The 14036-nt window shown below is 31.4% G+C and overlaps 1 protein-coding gene across 1 annotated transcript in view; it reads left to right on the top strand.

The window, feature by feature from the left end:
* The first annotated feature begins 7035 nt into the window (after positions 1-7035).
* PNPase (polyribonucleotide nucleotidyltransferase 1) overlaps positions 7036-14036 on the top strand; it is a 242110-nt gene continuing 235109 nt past the window's right edge. Inside the window, exons 1-5 of the mRNA XM_085948145.1 lie at positions 7036-7217; positions 7303-7508; positions 8149-8359; positions 10540-10706; positions 12318-12474. Coding sequence (XP_085804271.1) covers positions 7063-7217; positions 7303-7508; positions 8149-8359; positions 10540-10706; positions 12318-12474 — 896 coding nt within the window. The 5' untranslated portion in view covers positions 7036-7062. The remainder of the gene's footprint in view (positions 7218-7302; positions 7509-8148; positions 8360-10539; positions 10707-12317; positions 12475-14036) is intronic.

Genomic DNA, 14036 nt, shown 5'->3' with positions numbered 1-14036 from the left:
ATAAAGTATATTAGTCTATGCATTCATGAATATCGGTAGTAACAAACTATTTATGATTATATTATTATTAAAAGAAGATCAAATAAGAAGTCGCAGAGGTGCAGAAAAAAGAGCTAGATGGACATTTCACATAATAAATGCGAATAACCTCAAAGATTAAATTAATAATTGATCAAAAATATAGGTTCTCTAGGTAAGTACTACAAATATTACAGAGATCATTTTTTTAAAGTAAGTACCTATTATTGTCTAATTTTATAAAAAAAAATGAATCTCAGTTTGGGTACAATAATAATTAATAGTATGATATTAAATTTATCTCAATTAAAATTGTATGCTAAATTAATTAGTTAGGGTTCGTGAATTTTTTATATTTAACATGTTTTTTACTCATCACTACAAAAAAGGTTTTTTTCAACGTCTTTTAAAATTACTAATTTAAGTAAGTATCTTAATTATTTATATAATATGTATATTATTATTTTTACTATTAGTGGAAATGCCGAATCAGATAATAATTTAATATTGTTAATTTCGTGAAACGTATTGCCATTGGCGAGCCAAAAGTCCGAGGACAATAATTATTAATAAGTCGTCCGATTTGTCTATGCTCTGATACTGATCAACGAACGAATAAAAAAATCGAGCTGTCAAAAGTTGCGATTATCGGAATGTTTTCCGATAATCCTAAAATGTTGTGTTATTTATATGTAGACTTGCATAAAATAATATAACAGTAAAAACAATACAAATTTTATGTTTTCTTTATGAATTTCATAAACGTTTTTAGTAATAGGTTGTAGGTACGTAATTGAAGGAAAAGATTTTTATGTTATCGTTTGACTGGGTTTGTATTCTAGATTATCATTTTCAATCATCACATTGATCGACATCGGTCGTCTTTAGTAATAGGTTGTATGTAATTGATATATCATTGAAGGAAACGTCTTATTCTGTCATATGTTTGTTACCATTGATTATTATTGTGAATTTTTGAACACAAGAAATACCTACATTTATTGTAAACAACTGAAGTCTGTCTTATTATTTAATTCTGATACTGAAAATAATATGTAAAAAGCATTATACAAGTCTGAAGTATGTCTTGTTATTATTGCAAAGTTGAAAATGTATATAATAGACACTACAATTTATTTAACTCCGCAATGAAGTAGAGATTAAGGGTTTGAATCTCATAAGGTAAGGTTACAGTGTTGCCATATTATAAAAGTGGAATTATAGTACAGAGCCTCCAAAATTATAGTATTTGGAGATAAAATATAGTACGCGTTGTCATCTGTTGAAAATGAAAATTTTCCCAATTTTTCATAGTCGGCTCGTTTTTATTAGGAAAAATATTTCGCCGCGGGCCGCAGGTTCCCAAATTTTCATGGTCGGCTCGTTTTTTTTAGGAAAAATATTTCGTCGCGGGCGGCAGGTTCCCAAATTTTCACGGTCGGCTTGTTTTTTTAGGAAAAATATTTCGTCGCGGGCCGCAGGTTCCCGATTTTTCGTGGTCGGCTTGTTTTTTTTGGGAAAAATATTTCGCCGCGGGCCGCAGATTTCCAAATTTTCGAAGACCACTCGATTGCGAAATGGCAAATGCAGAATTATAGTACTTTTATATAAAATTATAGTACGATTTTCAAAATTATAGTATTTTGGGCGTACTATACCTATTTTATATCGTACATAGTACGCGGACCAAAATTATAGTACAAATACTATAATTATAGTACGGTTGGCAACACTGGTGTAGAGCCAGTGTTACCATCTTTTTGTATGCGGTCCAGTGTTGCCATCTTTTCAAAGTGGAATTATAGTACAGAGCCCCCAATATTATGGTATTTGGGTAAAAAATATAGTACACGTTGTCATCTCTAGAAAATGTGTAGGTTTTTTTGTTTCACAAAAAAAATGGAGAATTTGAGAAACTCCGAGAACCCCTTTTAGTTAGGTTCCTCTTCCGACCCAAAATGCTTACCGCAGAATTCAAGAAATTTCATTTTAAACCAAAGTCAAGGGATTTTTTTCCAAGTTCCCCAAATCTTCTTATATTGCGAAATTATAGTACTTTGCACCAATTTATCGAATGGAATTATCGAAACTTTAATACCTTTTACATATTTTTTTCTGATATTCAAAATTATAGTTTTTAGGCGTACTATACCTGTTTTATATCGTACATAGTACGCGGACCAAAATTATAGTACAAATACTATAATTTATTATAGAACGGTTGGCAACACTGGGTCCAGTGTTGCCATTATTTCAAAGTGTAAAGTACAGAGCCTCCAAAATTATAGTATTTGTGGGAAAATATAGTACGCGTTGTTATCTGTTGAAAATGTATAGGTTTTTTGTTTCTCAGAAAAAGTAACGGAGAATTTGAGAAACTCCGAGACCCCTTTTTATTTAGCTACTCGTAGCTCTCCCGACCAAAAATCCTTACCGACGAAATCAAGAAATTACATTTTAAGGGATTTTTTATACGTTTTTCGAGATTTTTTTTTCAAAGTTCGTCTAATCTTCTTATTTTGTGAAATTAAAGTACTTTGCACCAATTTATCGAACGGAAATGTCGAAATTTTAGTACTTATTACATATTTTTCCGATATTCAAAATTATAGTGTTTTGGGCGTATTATACCTGTTTTATATCGTACATAGTACACGGACCTAAAGTATAGTACAATACTATAGGTAATTTTGATTCGACGAAAAATGTAAAATACTCTAATTTTACGCCAAATATGCCAAAATATTCATTCCAAAGGATTCAAGACGAAAAATGTTCCTCTACTATATTTTTGTCAGAAATACTATAATTTTTACGCCTTTCATCAGCATAGAAGAAGATGGCAACACTGCATAAACAACTATATAAGGTTCGTTTCTTTCAACCTGAACGAAACAAATCAAATTAAACCATAGACAATATACATACAAATTGTAGTTGACCGGAAATGGTTTGAGTTTTGACGTTTGGTTCAGTGTATCATTGAAAATCAAACCGTTCTCGGACCATCAGAAATGGTTTGACATGAAACGTCAAACCAATTCGGACGATCCATAGACTAATGGCAATCTGTCAAAGTGTTGATAAGCATTATTCGGCATTTATATATCGTGAGGTGTTCATATTAATATGTTAGATATTTACACCATAGGAGTTCACTTGAATTATGTATATTGTAGATTAATAATTAATACCTATTATTCATAAGTAACCATACGCTAACAAGACGCCGCTTTTGGTCTTATTATCTCAAAATCCAGCCATATTTTCTATGCAAAGAGTTCGATTTAATATCATTATTATAATTATTATGTCAGACAAAGAATTTATTTTCATTTTATTTATATTTTGTAACGGAGATTCTAAACTACAAACTGTGTTAAATCAACCCGGAATGATCTTTATTATTTAACTAAATAATCTAATAACCTAACGAATTTAATATTTGTTCGATTGTCGTCTAAGTCACAATATCATACTGTCGACATGAACAAGTGGTCAATTATGAAAAGCTCTAATCAAAAGTAATTTTTAAAAACTCGTCATACCTATAAATCTTATAAATTAACTAAATGGCTACCTATTTATGAAGCATTCTTTATATTTTGTGTATTTAAAATGAATGAATACGACATTTTGTTAAATTTGTATTATTGTAGACCACGATAGGAGGTTAGAATTTCGTAACAAGTTGACGTTTCAATAAATATGTTTCTGTTTTAGAGACTAATATATTATGAATTAATTTTAAGTACTAGCAACACTAATTAGTTGTCAGAAAAGCGTTTCCGTGGACATTCTACCAAACGGTTCCAAATCAAATAAATCCAACGGTGCCATTTGATTCGTTCAGTTCAGGTTCAATGATACGAACTTATAGTGACCAAAATTGCACATACGACCTTATGCAAATAAGGGGACGACCTATTCTATAACGTACATAGTACGTAGACGAAAGTTATAGTACAAATTCTATAATTATAGTACGGTTGGCAACACTTGTGTTGTTTCCAAGGAATCCCCAATCGGTTTAAGGCCGGCAAGAGAAAGTATCGATACTTTTTTACCGATATTTCAATACTTTCGAATCGATACTTTTCCTTCAATTCGATACCGTTTATCGATTTATTCCAAAGACATTACAAGAGTCTCTTTGGTTTATTCAGAAGAAAAAGAGCAAGAAATAAGATGGAACATAAACATTTGAAAATGAGTAAAAAAAGATTTAAGTATTATTGTTTAGAGAATATCGCACATCGCGTTAGTCAAAATTCACTCCAACATGTTCAAATGTTTGGTAGAAAAATAGTTTTCAAATAAATTTAATAATACCAAACGAAAGTAACGTGTCACATATTTAAAAAAATAATATACTTAAGTGAACTTAATTTTGATAACTTTACTTGGTACTTACATAGAAAAAGGAGTAAATAACACAAAGCGAAACAATATGTTTTTTTTCCATCAAGCAAAATAATCTTTCTCGTGGCTAAAATACCACTATAGGTATTGTCATTTCCCTCTATTTTCGAAAGTGAGAAGCACGCTGTCACTTTTATTTTGGTATGGTTTTTCATCTGGATTCGGGATGTGGAGGTGGACAATTAACACACCGGAATTGTAATGGAAGCGGCGAGGTTTATTTACGTTAATATTATATAATAGTTACATTTTTAATAATTTATTTTACGGAGGACGAAATGCGCGTGTTTACTGTTTGGCTGTTTGCAGCATATTCCCGCCATCTTGTGTTTTGCTTTCAACGAAAGCGTTGTCGAAAAACGGCGACGTTGCAATATTTTTCAACGGTGATAATCTACGGCATTGCCGGCTCTATTATTATTATTTATTTTCGTAATCAGCGCTTTACTATTTGTTGGATTTGATACTGACTCGGGCCTCTCCAGATACACAGAGACATCCCCAAATGGGGACCATACGGGGGTGTAACAGTATCTTATGTTAAATAGAATAGAATAGAGATACCTACTATGTTGCTTAATAATATGTACTTAAATCTAAATAAATGTCAGTCTCTTCGTAGCTTGATAAAAAAAATATGTACATATTTATATATTATTTATATAATAGGTATATCAATCCATTGGCATCGAATTTTTTTTTTCGATGCGATACCGATATTTTTCTTTACATTGCTCTATTGCCAACATGGTGACGCTAAATATTTAAAACTTTTCGACGTGAAGCTGTTCCCATTGTCCTGTTGACCATTGTATTATCGATTATACTCTGAACATTTCAAATTTAATTTAAGGGGACGCTCTACAGAATTGCCCTTGAGAATTGAAAATATGATTTTTTTACATGTGGTCCGGAATTGTTGCTCTACTGGTAATATGCAAAGGTCGCCGACAATGCTTTGGTCTAAAGTAATAATAATGATCTCTTATTTAATTTAAATCATAACACTGTCAAAGTGTATAAAATATGGGGTGACCAAAAAATGATATCTTCTAATATACGTAAATGTTACTAAATTCAATTTGTTAATCAGGTGTTTGGTGGAAAACATTGCAACCAATATGATGGATAGCCACGATATAAACTTAATAATAATATATTAATAACGTTTTAACCTGAAATTGTCCGAGAGCTAAACATACGAAGGATGTTGAAATACATATCTACCTACATTTTTATTTCATGTGCTATCCAAAAAACATTATTAATGAATAGTATTTATTTTGAATATGTAAGACCTATTACATAACTATTTAAAAAAAATGGGTACATATTGTTTAATTCTAATGCATATTTAAAAAAAAATTAATATAGTGATGTCTGTTTATTATAAAAGAAAGTGACTTTTTATTAAAAGAAATGAAAACATAATTAATTATATTTTCATTTCTTTTAAAATGGAATTCTACCAAGTAAATGCTAACTCAATTAATGACTTTTTATTACTTACCCGATTAGTTTAATTAATTTAGTCTGACACTTTTACAAACAAGTAACGCAACTTTACTTTTAGTTGGTAGGTACAATAATTATTAATTAATAAAAGCCAATGCAAGAAATAATTTATACTCATAAAAAATGGTCACCCATAGATTTTTTTTTATTCAAAGCTAGCGATCGCAGAGAACAAGACAAAAAAAACTGCCGACTTTATCGAATCAATCACCCAGGGCTGTCGAAGATGTCTTACTTGTTTTTATGATAAATTGTTTTTAATTGTGTGCAATTTGGCGGGAAAATATAATATATACAGTTGCCTACCATTCGGTTATCCCATGAGCTGGGTTTTGTTTACTCTTTTGCTGACATCCTACAGTTTTATCTGATATTATAAAAGTCACACAGTACAACAGTGTTTAAATCTAATATGTAATTGCACCGGTTTAATTAAAAACTATAACGAAATTAACATTTTAATGATTTACAGATTTCCTATGTTATATCAACTTAATAGCAATTTTAATGAGACCAGATACATATGACGATATATCCAAAATACACATCATCAGATAATATGTGAAATATTTTGATAAGCAAAAAAATAAGAACAATACAAAAATAACATAACATAATCAGCTAGTCTTTTCATAATTATTTTAGATGAATGTTGTATGCCGTTTGACGCTTGGAAGTATGTAATTATTCCATCGGTACAGTAAGCTATTTTTAACTTTAAATTTGTAACTCTTTAAAACGTAAAATTAGATTGATATTATTTTGACAGCCCTGTATTCGTTCGGCCGGTTTCAGGTTACATCGCATAAATGTTATGTTTGAAGGGAATAATAATAATGATATTCGTTCGACCGAGAATTGTAATTAATAATTATTGCGTTTCTTAAAATAAATCCCCGATGGTTAGAGGTTTTTGAGGTTAGACTGAATTAAAATGACGTCCTTTCAACGCTGAGGTTTATTTCTGACTAAACTATGAATGACCTTGTTCCTGTTCAGCTGAGTCTTAATTATCATCATGTATGCAGAACTATTTTTGATTAATACTAATGCAGTTAGCAGCACGTAAAATAGTATGGCAACACAAATTGAATTGACATTTGAAGGATGGCGGCTTTTTTGTGGTTATCTTTTTCTGACATACGATTATTCAATAAACTTAAATGTAAAAGATATTTTAGGAGCATTTATAAAAACAGAAAATATTCTTCAGAATCAAAAGGTCTCACTTCCCCGGAAGTTGAAGCTGTCTTTTCGAACGGGTAAAGTTATAAACAATTTAGTGTTGTGCATTATTTTAAGGTTAAGTTTTGAGTTTGTATAATATTTGTTATATTATTATTTTAGACGAAATTTAAACATCTCGACGGGAAAGTATGCGAGGTTTGCCGATGGATGTGCTGTGGCTACTCTGGGTGACACAAGTGTTATGGTTACGGCGGTTTCTAAGATAAAAGCATCTTCAAACGCATTCCTACCCCTAGTTGTAGATTACAGACAGAAATCTGCAGCTGCCGGTAGAATACCGACTAATTTTTTACGACGTGAATTGGGTATGATCGTTATTATATAGCATACACATTGATATGGATTTTCTATAGCTTTAAGTGTTTTAGTGTTATCGTTTGTGTTTAAATCAGAGATAAAAATATCACCAGAACTGAACTATGATAACTGGAACAGGGACAGGATTCCACCGATGACCAATTCGTAGGTGTTTGTATGCGTCCTGGCGTCTTCGACTCTCAGCCAGAGAAGTGTGCAACTTGTCGATTGCAACAGCAGATGTTTTTTTCAAACTAAAAAGTCGCATTCGACCAATCTGCGGAGCTCCATTTGGCAATGTGTGTTTTGTGAATAAGATGACGTCACATCGATGTATTCGACACGTTGCAGGCGAGACGATTTTTGATGAGAGAGCCGGCTTAATTTCGAATCTTGTGAATCCCAAAATTAAACAGGCACTCTTTAAATTATTGTCAGTGTTTTGGGGGTTCCATTGTTTTGCTTAAGCTGAAGCTTGTATTCCATAAAAATATTCTTTAATATATTTAAATATACATTCCGATGTAATGTTCAAATTTTAAAAAAATAATTGTTTAGGTCAAACAATTATTTAGACCCTAATAATGTATCGCAATGTCACAATCAATGGTAACACTATCTAATTTTTATTACATTTTCTTTATGTAGGTCCTTCTGAGCGTGAAATACTAACATCAAGAGTCATTGACAGATCATTACGGCCGCTCTTTCCTGCTGGTTTCAATTGTGACACTCAAATTGTTTGCAACATGTTATCAGTTGACTCCATAAATCCCCCGGATATCATAGCAATAAACGCCGCCAGTGCCGCTTTGAGTTTATCAGATATTCCTTGGAACGGTCCAGTGGGGGCTGTTAGGTTTGTTAAAACATTATGCATGCAATTTTCTTATTTAAAGCTATGTAATGAGTAGAACAATCAGAACATATTATGTAAGTTATCTTGCTAATGACTTCATGGGTTTTTATGCAATCTAAAGAATTTTTTAATTGGTACATTCAGATGTTTTAAATTTCAATATTATTATGTACAGTATAACCTCGTTATGTATTATGAAATTCGGCTTAATTCAAACTTTTTTGTTTCCAATCACAGAGAATTGTTATTCGTACAAAAAAATAATTATAAATTGATTTATACATTATAGTGCATGTCAAACAATGGCCAAATACTGTAGGGCGCACAAGCGCTTGCGTGCGCCCACGGATTCATTTGTGCATTTTATTATTTATTTAAAAAAACAAAAATATATTTTAGTACCTACCTAATATTTTAAAATTTTTGTGTTGGTTGATAGAAGGATATATTAAAATCACGTCACAATTGTTTAAAACTGCATATATTTGTCAAAGCGCAACCAGCAATGCTGCTGACTAGTGGGATAAGCCGTGCGCATGTTCGATTGCCACGATACACTGCATTTTGTGCTTGATATTATTTTTTTCAAGACGTGTGCAAATATGAGTAAACCAAACAACAAACTATCACTGATACGAATCTAAATTACTGTGAATAGGAATATCTATAAGTATACATTCCTAACTATGAAAAATTGATTGAAGAACTTCCGAAGCTAAAGATCTCATTAATTAAATTGCCCTTACTTTTTATAATATATTTTTTGCATACGAAAACATATTAATTCTAATTATTACCTATCTGTTTCATTATATTTAATAATATTTAAAAAAAATAAAATTTCATTAATACAGGCTTATTGACTGGGAATTGTTGAAAAAGATAGAACTAATATTTATTTGTCATATCTAAGTTATTTTTTATTGATTTTTTGTTTGCACGCCATTCCATTTTCAAACTAAGGTTGAGGACCCCTGTCGTAGGTAATCTTTCAATCAATGTTGTAATTCATAGTATAATTATAGTTCCTTTGTAATTAATAGTAATTTAACATAAATTGTGTGGATGTTTGACTCCAAAGAGTCCAGTCACAAGCCTAAAAATATAAAAGTGAAGCTTAAATGAAGATCACTGAGACTAATGGTTAAATTTGTGGCTGTCCTCGGATTCTTGTAATCCAGATTTCAATTATAATATCATTTATTAAATATTTGATATATAATATGATTTCGTAATGTTATGAGATAGCGGATCTGCAATTTTGTAACATTAAGAATTAATATTATTTCATAATAATTTCAACATATTATTTCATTGTGCGCCGGACAACAAATAACGGGTCAGAATCGATTGGATGCCTCACTTGATTATAAGTTTCAGTTAAAGACTTATCGCATCAAACTACCGTGATATTTATTATATTGCATCGACTGTACCCTTGTAGTTATTTTTTTTCTTTTTTTTTCGACTTATACGAGGTATAAATGAGAACTCTGCCATTCTGGGCAGTGTTGACCTGTGTGTCCCTGATAACTATCTTAGAAATAGAGACCATCAGTTGTTTATTCTCCCAAGGTGCAGAACCAACCTGCCACTGGTAATGCCAATTGGGAGAGCGATAACTATGTTCAACGAAATTGCTTCGGGTGTTGATATATTCCACCTACGTGAGAATGAGTTTAGGTGGATGTTGTTTTATAAATTCTTAAAATAGGGTCTGCTTAACTCATCCGGTGTACTTCCTTGTACCTATCTAATTTATCTACTGATATTTCTCTTTTTTTTATGTAATACTGTTATATTTATATATCTTTGTTTCTAAATGTCATGTTGTGTACGTCTTAAACTTATAATTTGTAATGTCCACAATATGTTAAAAAAATAAATAAATTGAAATAAATTGAAATTGAAACAGTAAATAAATTCTCGCCTCATCCATCATCACGAACAACTACTACCGTCTTTCATCTGCAATACCTATTCTCCACCGAACCAGAATACAACAAATTCATCATTCATTTACTCTATTGTTCCCTGACTTAAAATTAAAATTACCCGACTTAAAATTCCAAGATTTTAACACAATCTTTTATTCATGCAGACAATTCCATAGATTATTAAATGTGCCGATATTACCATGACAAAATACGATTTAACTGTTTTTCCTTTTTTTCTTTCAGATTAGGACAAATAGATCATGAAGTAATTATAAATCCTACTAGGAAAGAGCAGGAGGAATCTTGCTTAAATATGATTGTCACGGCAATGAATCAGAATTTAGTTGTGATGTTAGAAGGGCACGCAGATAATATATTACAACAAGATTTATTGAAAGCTATCAAAATAGGTATGCATTATATTTAATATTTGTACCTGAAAGCCGGTGTGTATAAAGTATGACTGCCGAAAATTAGTTAACGGCCCACGTGCTCGTCGTAGGTCGAAATTGAGTTTTTATTGTATTTTCAAACCATGATCCTGGACACTCCTTAAACGTTGTAGATAATCTATTTATATAATTTTGAAGCCTTATTATCCTTTATAGTTATTTTAAACATTTGATGACTGCATAAAGTATTTTTATTACATAAAATAGTATTCTTTTAAACCTCTCGCTCTAATGTTTCAGAATATAGTCATATTTCGGTACATAACTGTGCAGTGGTGTTAAAATTTTTTACATTTATTAATTTTTAAACGCATTTATAAAACAATTAGTATAATTTATTACGAGATAATTTTTGTAAAATATTCATGATAAAAAATTATATTGATAATCTCTGTGATCCCAAATTTGACAAGAATTAGGCATTTTATTATTCAAAAAATCGGAAGATTAACACATTTGAAGATGATTCTAAGGATACTTATTATAAGCTATGTCTTTGACCATTCAAGTGTGATAAACATCTTATGAATAATGATTGCTTTATAATAATTATCGACCTAAGAATAAGGTAGTGTTTTTTTGAAATACGCCATTTCTTTTGTCATTCCCCAGTGGTTAAGCTACAACATACGGCCGTAGCCATAAATTGACAAACTATAATTAAAGTAGGGAGTAAAATTATGTTAGCGCGCGTGTTTATTTATTTATTTATTTCATTAATTAATTAATTCTCATTGATTAATTATTCAATAATATGGATTTCGATTGTCACCAATGTGGTGGATGGTAATCTCAATTGAACAGTGATGGCCAAACATTGTTTTTGTAAAGCAAAGATAAAACTATTTGTTTTTTTTTGTTAATGTGCTCTTAATTACATAGTAGGATGGGGTCAGACTGCGATATGTTTGGGAAGGATGACGGTGGTGGTGATATAGTGTCGCTTGCACTTTATATTTAGAACTCCCATATCGCACCATCGCAACTAAACTGCCACAATCCAAAAAACGTCAAACAGAGAAAATCAGCTTTAAAGTTTTTACCTTTCGCATTTTCGTACTGTATTTTTGAAATATGTTTAGATATTGAATGAATTTTTGACTTGAATTTGATGACTTAGAGATATGAAATTTTCGGTACATATACTATGAACGATAGACAATGAAACGTATTAATTAACTCAAAACACGTAAATTTGGACTTGTGGCGGTTTAGTTGCGGGGGTGCGATATATTCATAAATCAATAATATTTGTGCCTGTTTAAATAAATCGCAATTTAAAAAAAAATTATAGTATCTTATGGTGCTTTTTCTAATTTCTCAAATTTACATATTTCACCCTTATGTCTTTAGCAAATATGCACCACACGAATTTATGGTATTGATTGACAGTTAACACCGTAAAGAGCCTGAATTACAAGTCACAGTAACACAGCTCAATAAGAACACATGTACCTGGAGAACGCGCGACTTGTTACTCGCACTCCAAAACGTGCCTTGTGGGCAGGCTCTAAACTGATTAGTCTAATATCGACGACCTCTTGTATTTGTAACAAACGTCTTTTTCAGGTACCAAAGAAGCACAATCTGTAGTAAAAGCAATAGAAAAACTACAAAAGCAGTTTGGTAAACCGAAAAGAGCAGTTGAAGAGCAGTCTGAAGACAAACCTGAACTTATAGAAGCCGTCAAAACATTCTCAGTAATGAGATTACAAGAAATATTTAGGTTTGACTATTATTATTAATTTTGTTTTGTTTATTATTGTAAATCTGTATTAAATTGGCCAATTTTCCTTTGTACCAGTGTCCTGTACCAGTTACATGTAACCATAATTACTCTCCTAAGAATGGAAATATGTACTGATTTGAAAGACAGTAAAATCTATATCACAGGTTCTCAACTTACGAGCCAGTGTTTTTTCTCCAAACTGAAAAACATATTGATTATGATTGTCATTACCAAAGTTTATTCTAGTTGTCTTGAAGATATGTAGGGTTGAATACCCTACCTAGCAGCATGATGCAGCATACATCCCGACCATGTCCGATCATAATAGGATCATATGGGCCTCCAGAGGGTGGAGGTTTGTGTTAACAGATTTTGTTTTTACGAGAAATGGATGTCAGCCACTTGCTCAACCTATTAGGTCCATACCCTGACTCATACACAAATTGAAAAACAATATGTGTACTTGCCAGACCCAGGATTCGAACCTGGGACCCACGGCGTTATAGACCAACGCTTAAGCCGCACAGCCACCGTGGGTGTACTACCAGTATAAAAAAATACTTAGTATGGAAACTTGTTCCAAAATACTTCCTAGTATTTGAAAAGGCCGCAGCATACATACTTAGATATTATTCAAAATGTATAAATTCCAACTTTGTATTAATTTAAAAGGTGAAACAATAGCAAATTACAAAAACAAAGCCTATGCAAGTCGAATTTCACAACACAAATTCATTTGCACAGGTAATCCGATATCAGCAGAATTAAACATCTCCCATACTTTTGTAACATAACATTATCAAGCGCATGCGAGTTGAACCTGAAAAGAGTTTAGTCATAGGTACTTTGTAAATGAAATGAACCCACCCTAGTCCAATGCCTTCAGTGTACGAATTTAGCACACTCGCATCATTGTGTTTCAACATATTAAATTAAATAAAAACGCTAACCTGGCGCTTGCACAGCTGATATATACTCGAGCTTTCGAATTCAAAACACACTCGTCTGTAGTAATTTCTCCACCCTGCACGGTCATATTTCGCTTACGAAAATTTGTCATTCATAGTAAAATTACAGTCTGAATTTCTTTTACGACTACGATATACGTATCTTTGTAATACAATCTATTATGGTTTACTATCAAATTTTACTGTGACAACTTGTCAATTATTTATGGTTTGAATTAAAGGGTATTTTTCGATCACATGCAATCCTACTGAGTCTTGTTCATTATAACCTCTCCTACCCACTCCTTATTCACCATCCATACATATAATAACAGACTATTGATTATGGATCTTCTTTGGAGATAATTTAACAATTTATATTTATTTATTTAAGGTATCATTTGTATATGTTTAGTTGTACTACTTACTAAATTTTATTTTAAGATTATTTTCAATCTATAGTCGAACTTTTATTACGAGAAAGATGGGACTGACTGAATTTGCTTGTTATAAGCATTACTCGTTATATCGTTATATAACATTTTTCCACATTCTATTTAAGCATAGAACATAAAAAATCTGAAAACCATCGTAAAAATCCCCGAAACAAGC

Source organism: Rhyacophila brunnea, unplaced genomic scaffold, assembly GCF_057557595.1.
Source record: "Rhyacophila brunnea isolate RB1 unplaced genomic scaffold, BYU_Rbru_1.0 scaffold_20, whole genome shotgun sequence".
Classification (NCBI taxonomy): Eukaryota; Metazoa; Arthropoda; class Insecta; order Trichoptera; family Rhyacophilidae; genus Rhyacophila; species Rhyacophila brunnea.
This window is presented reverse-complemented; position numbering and strand designations above follow the sequence as displayed.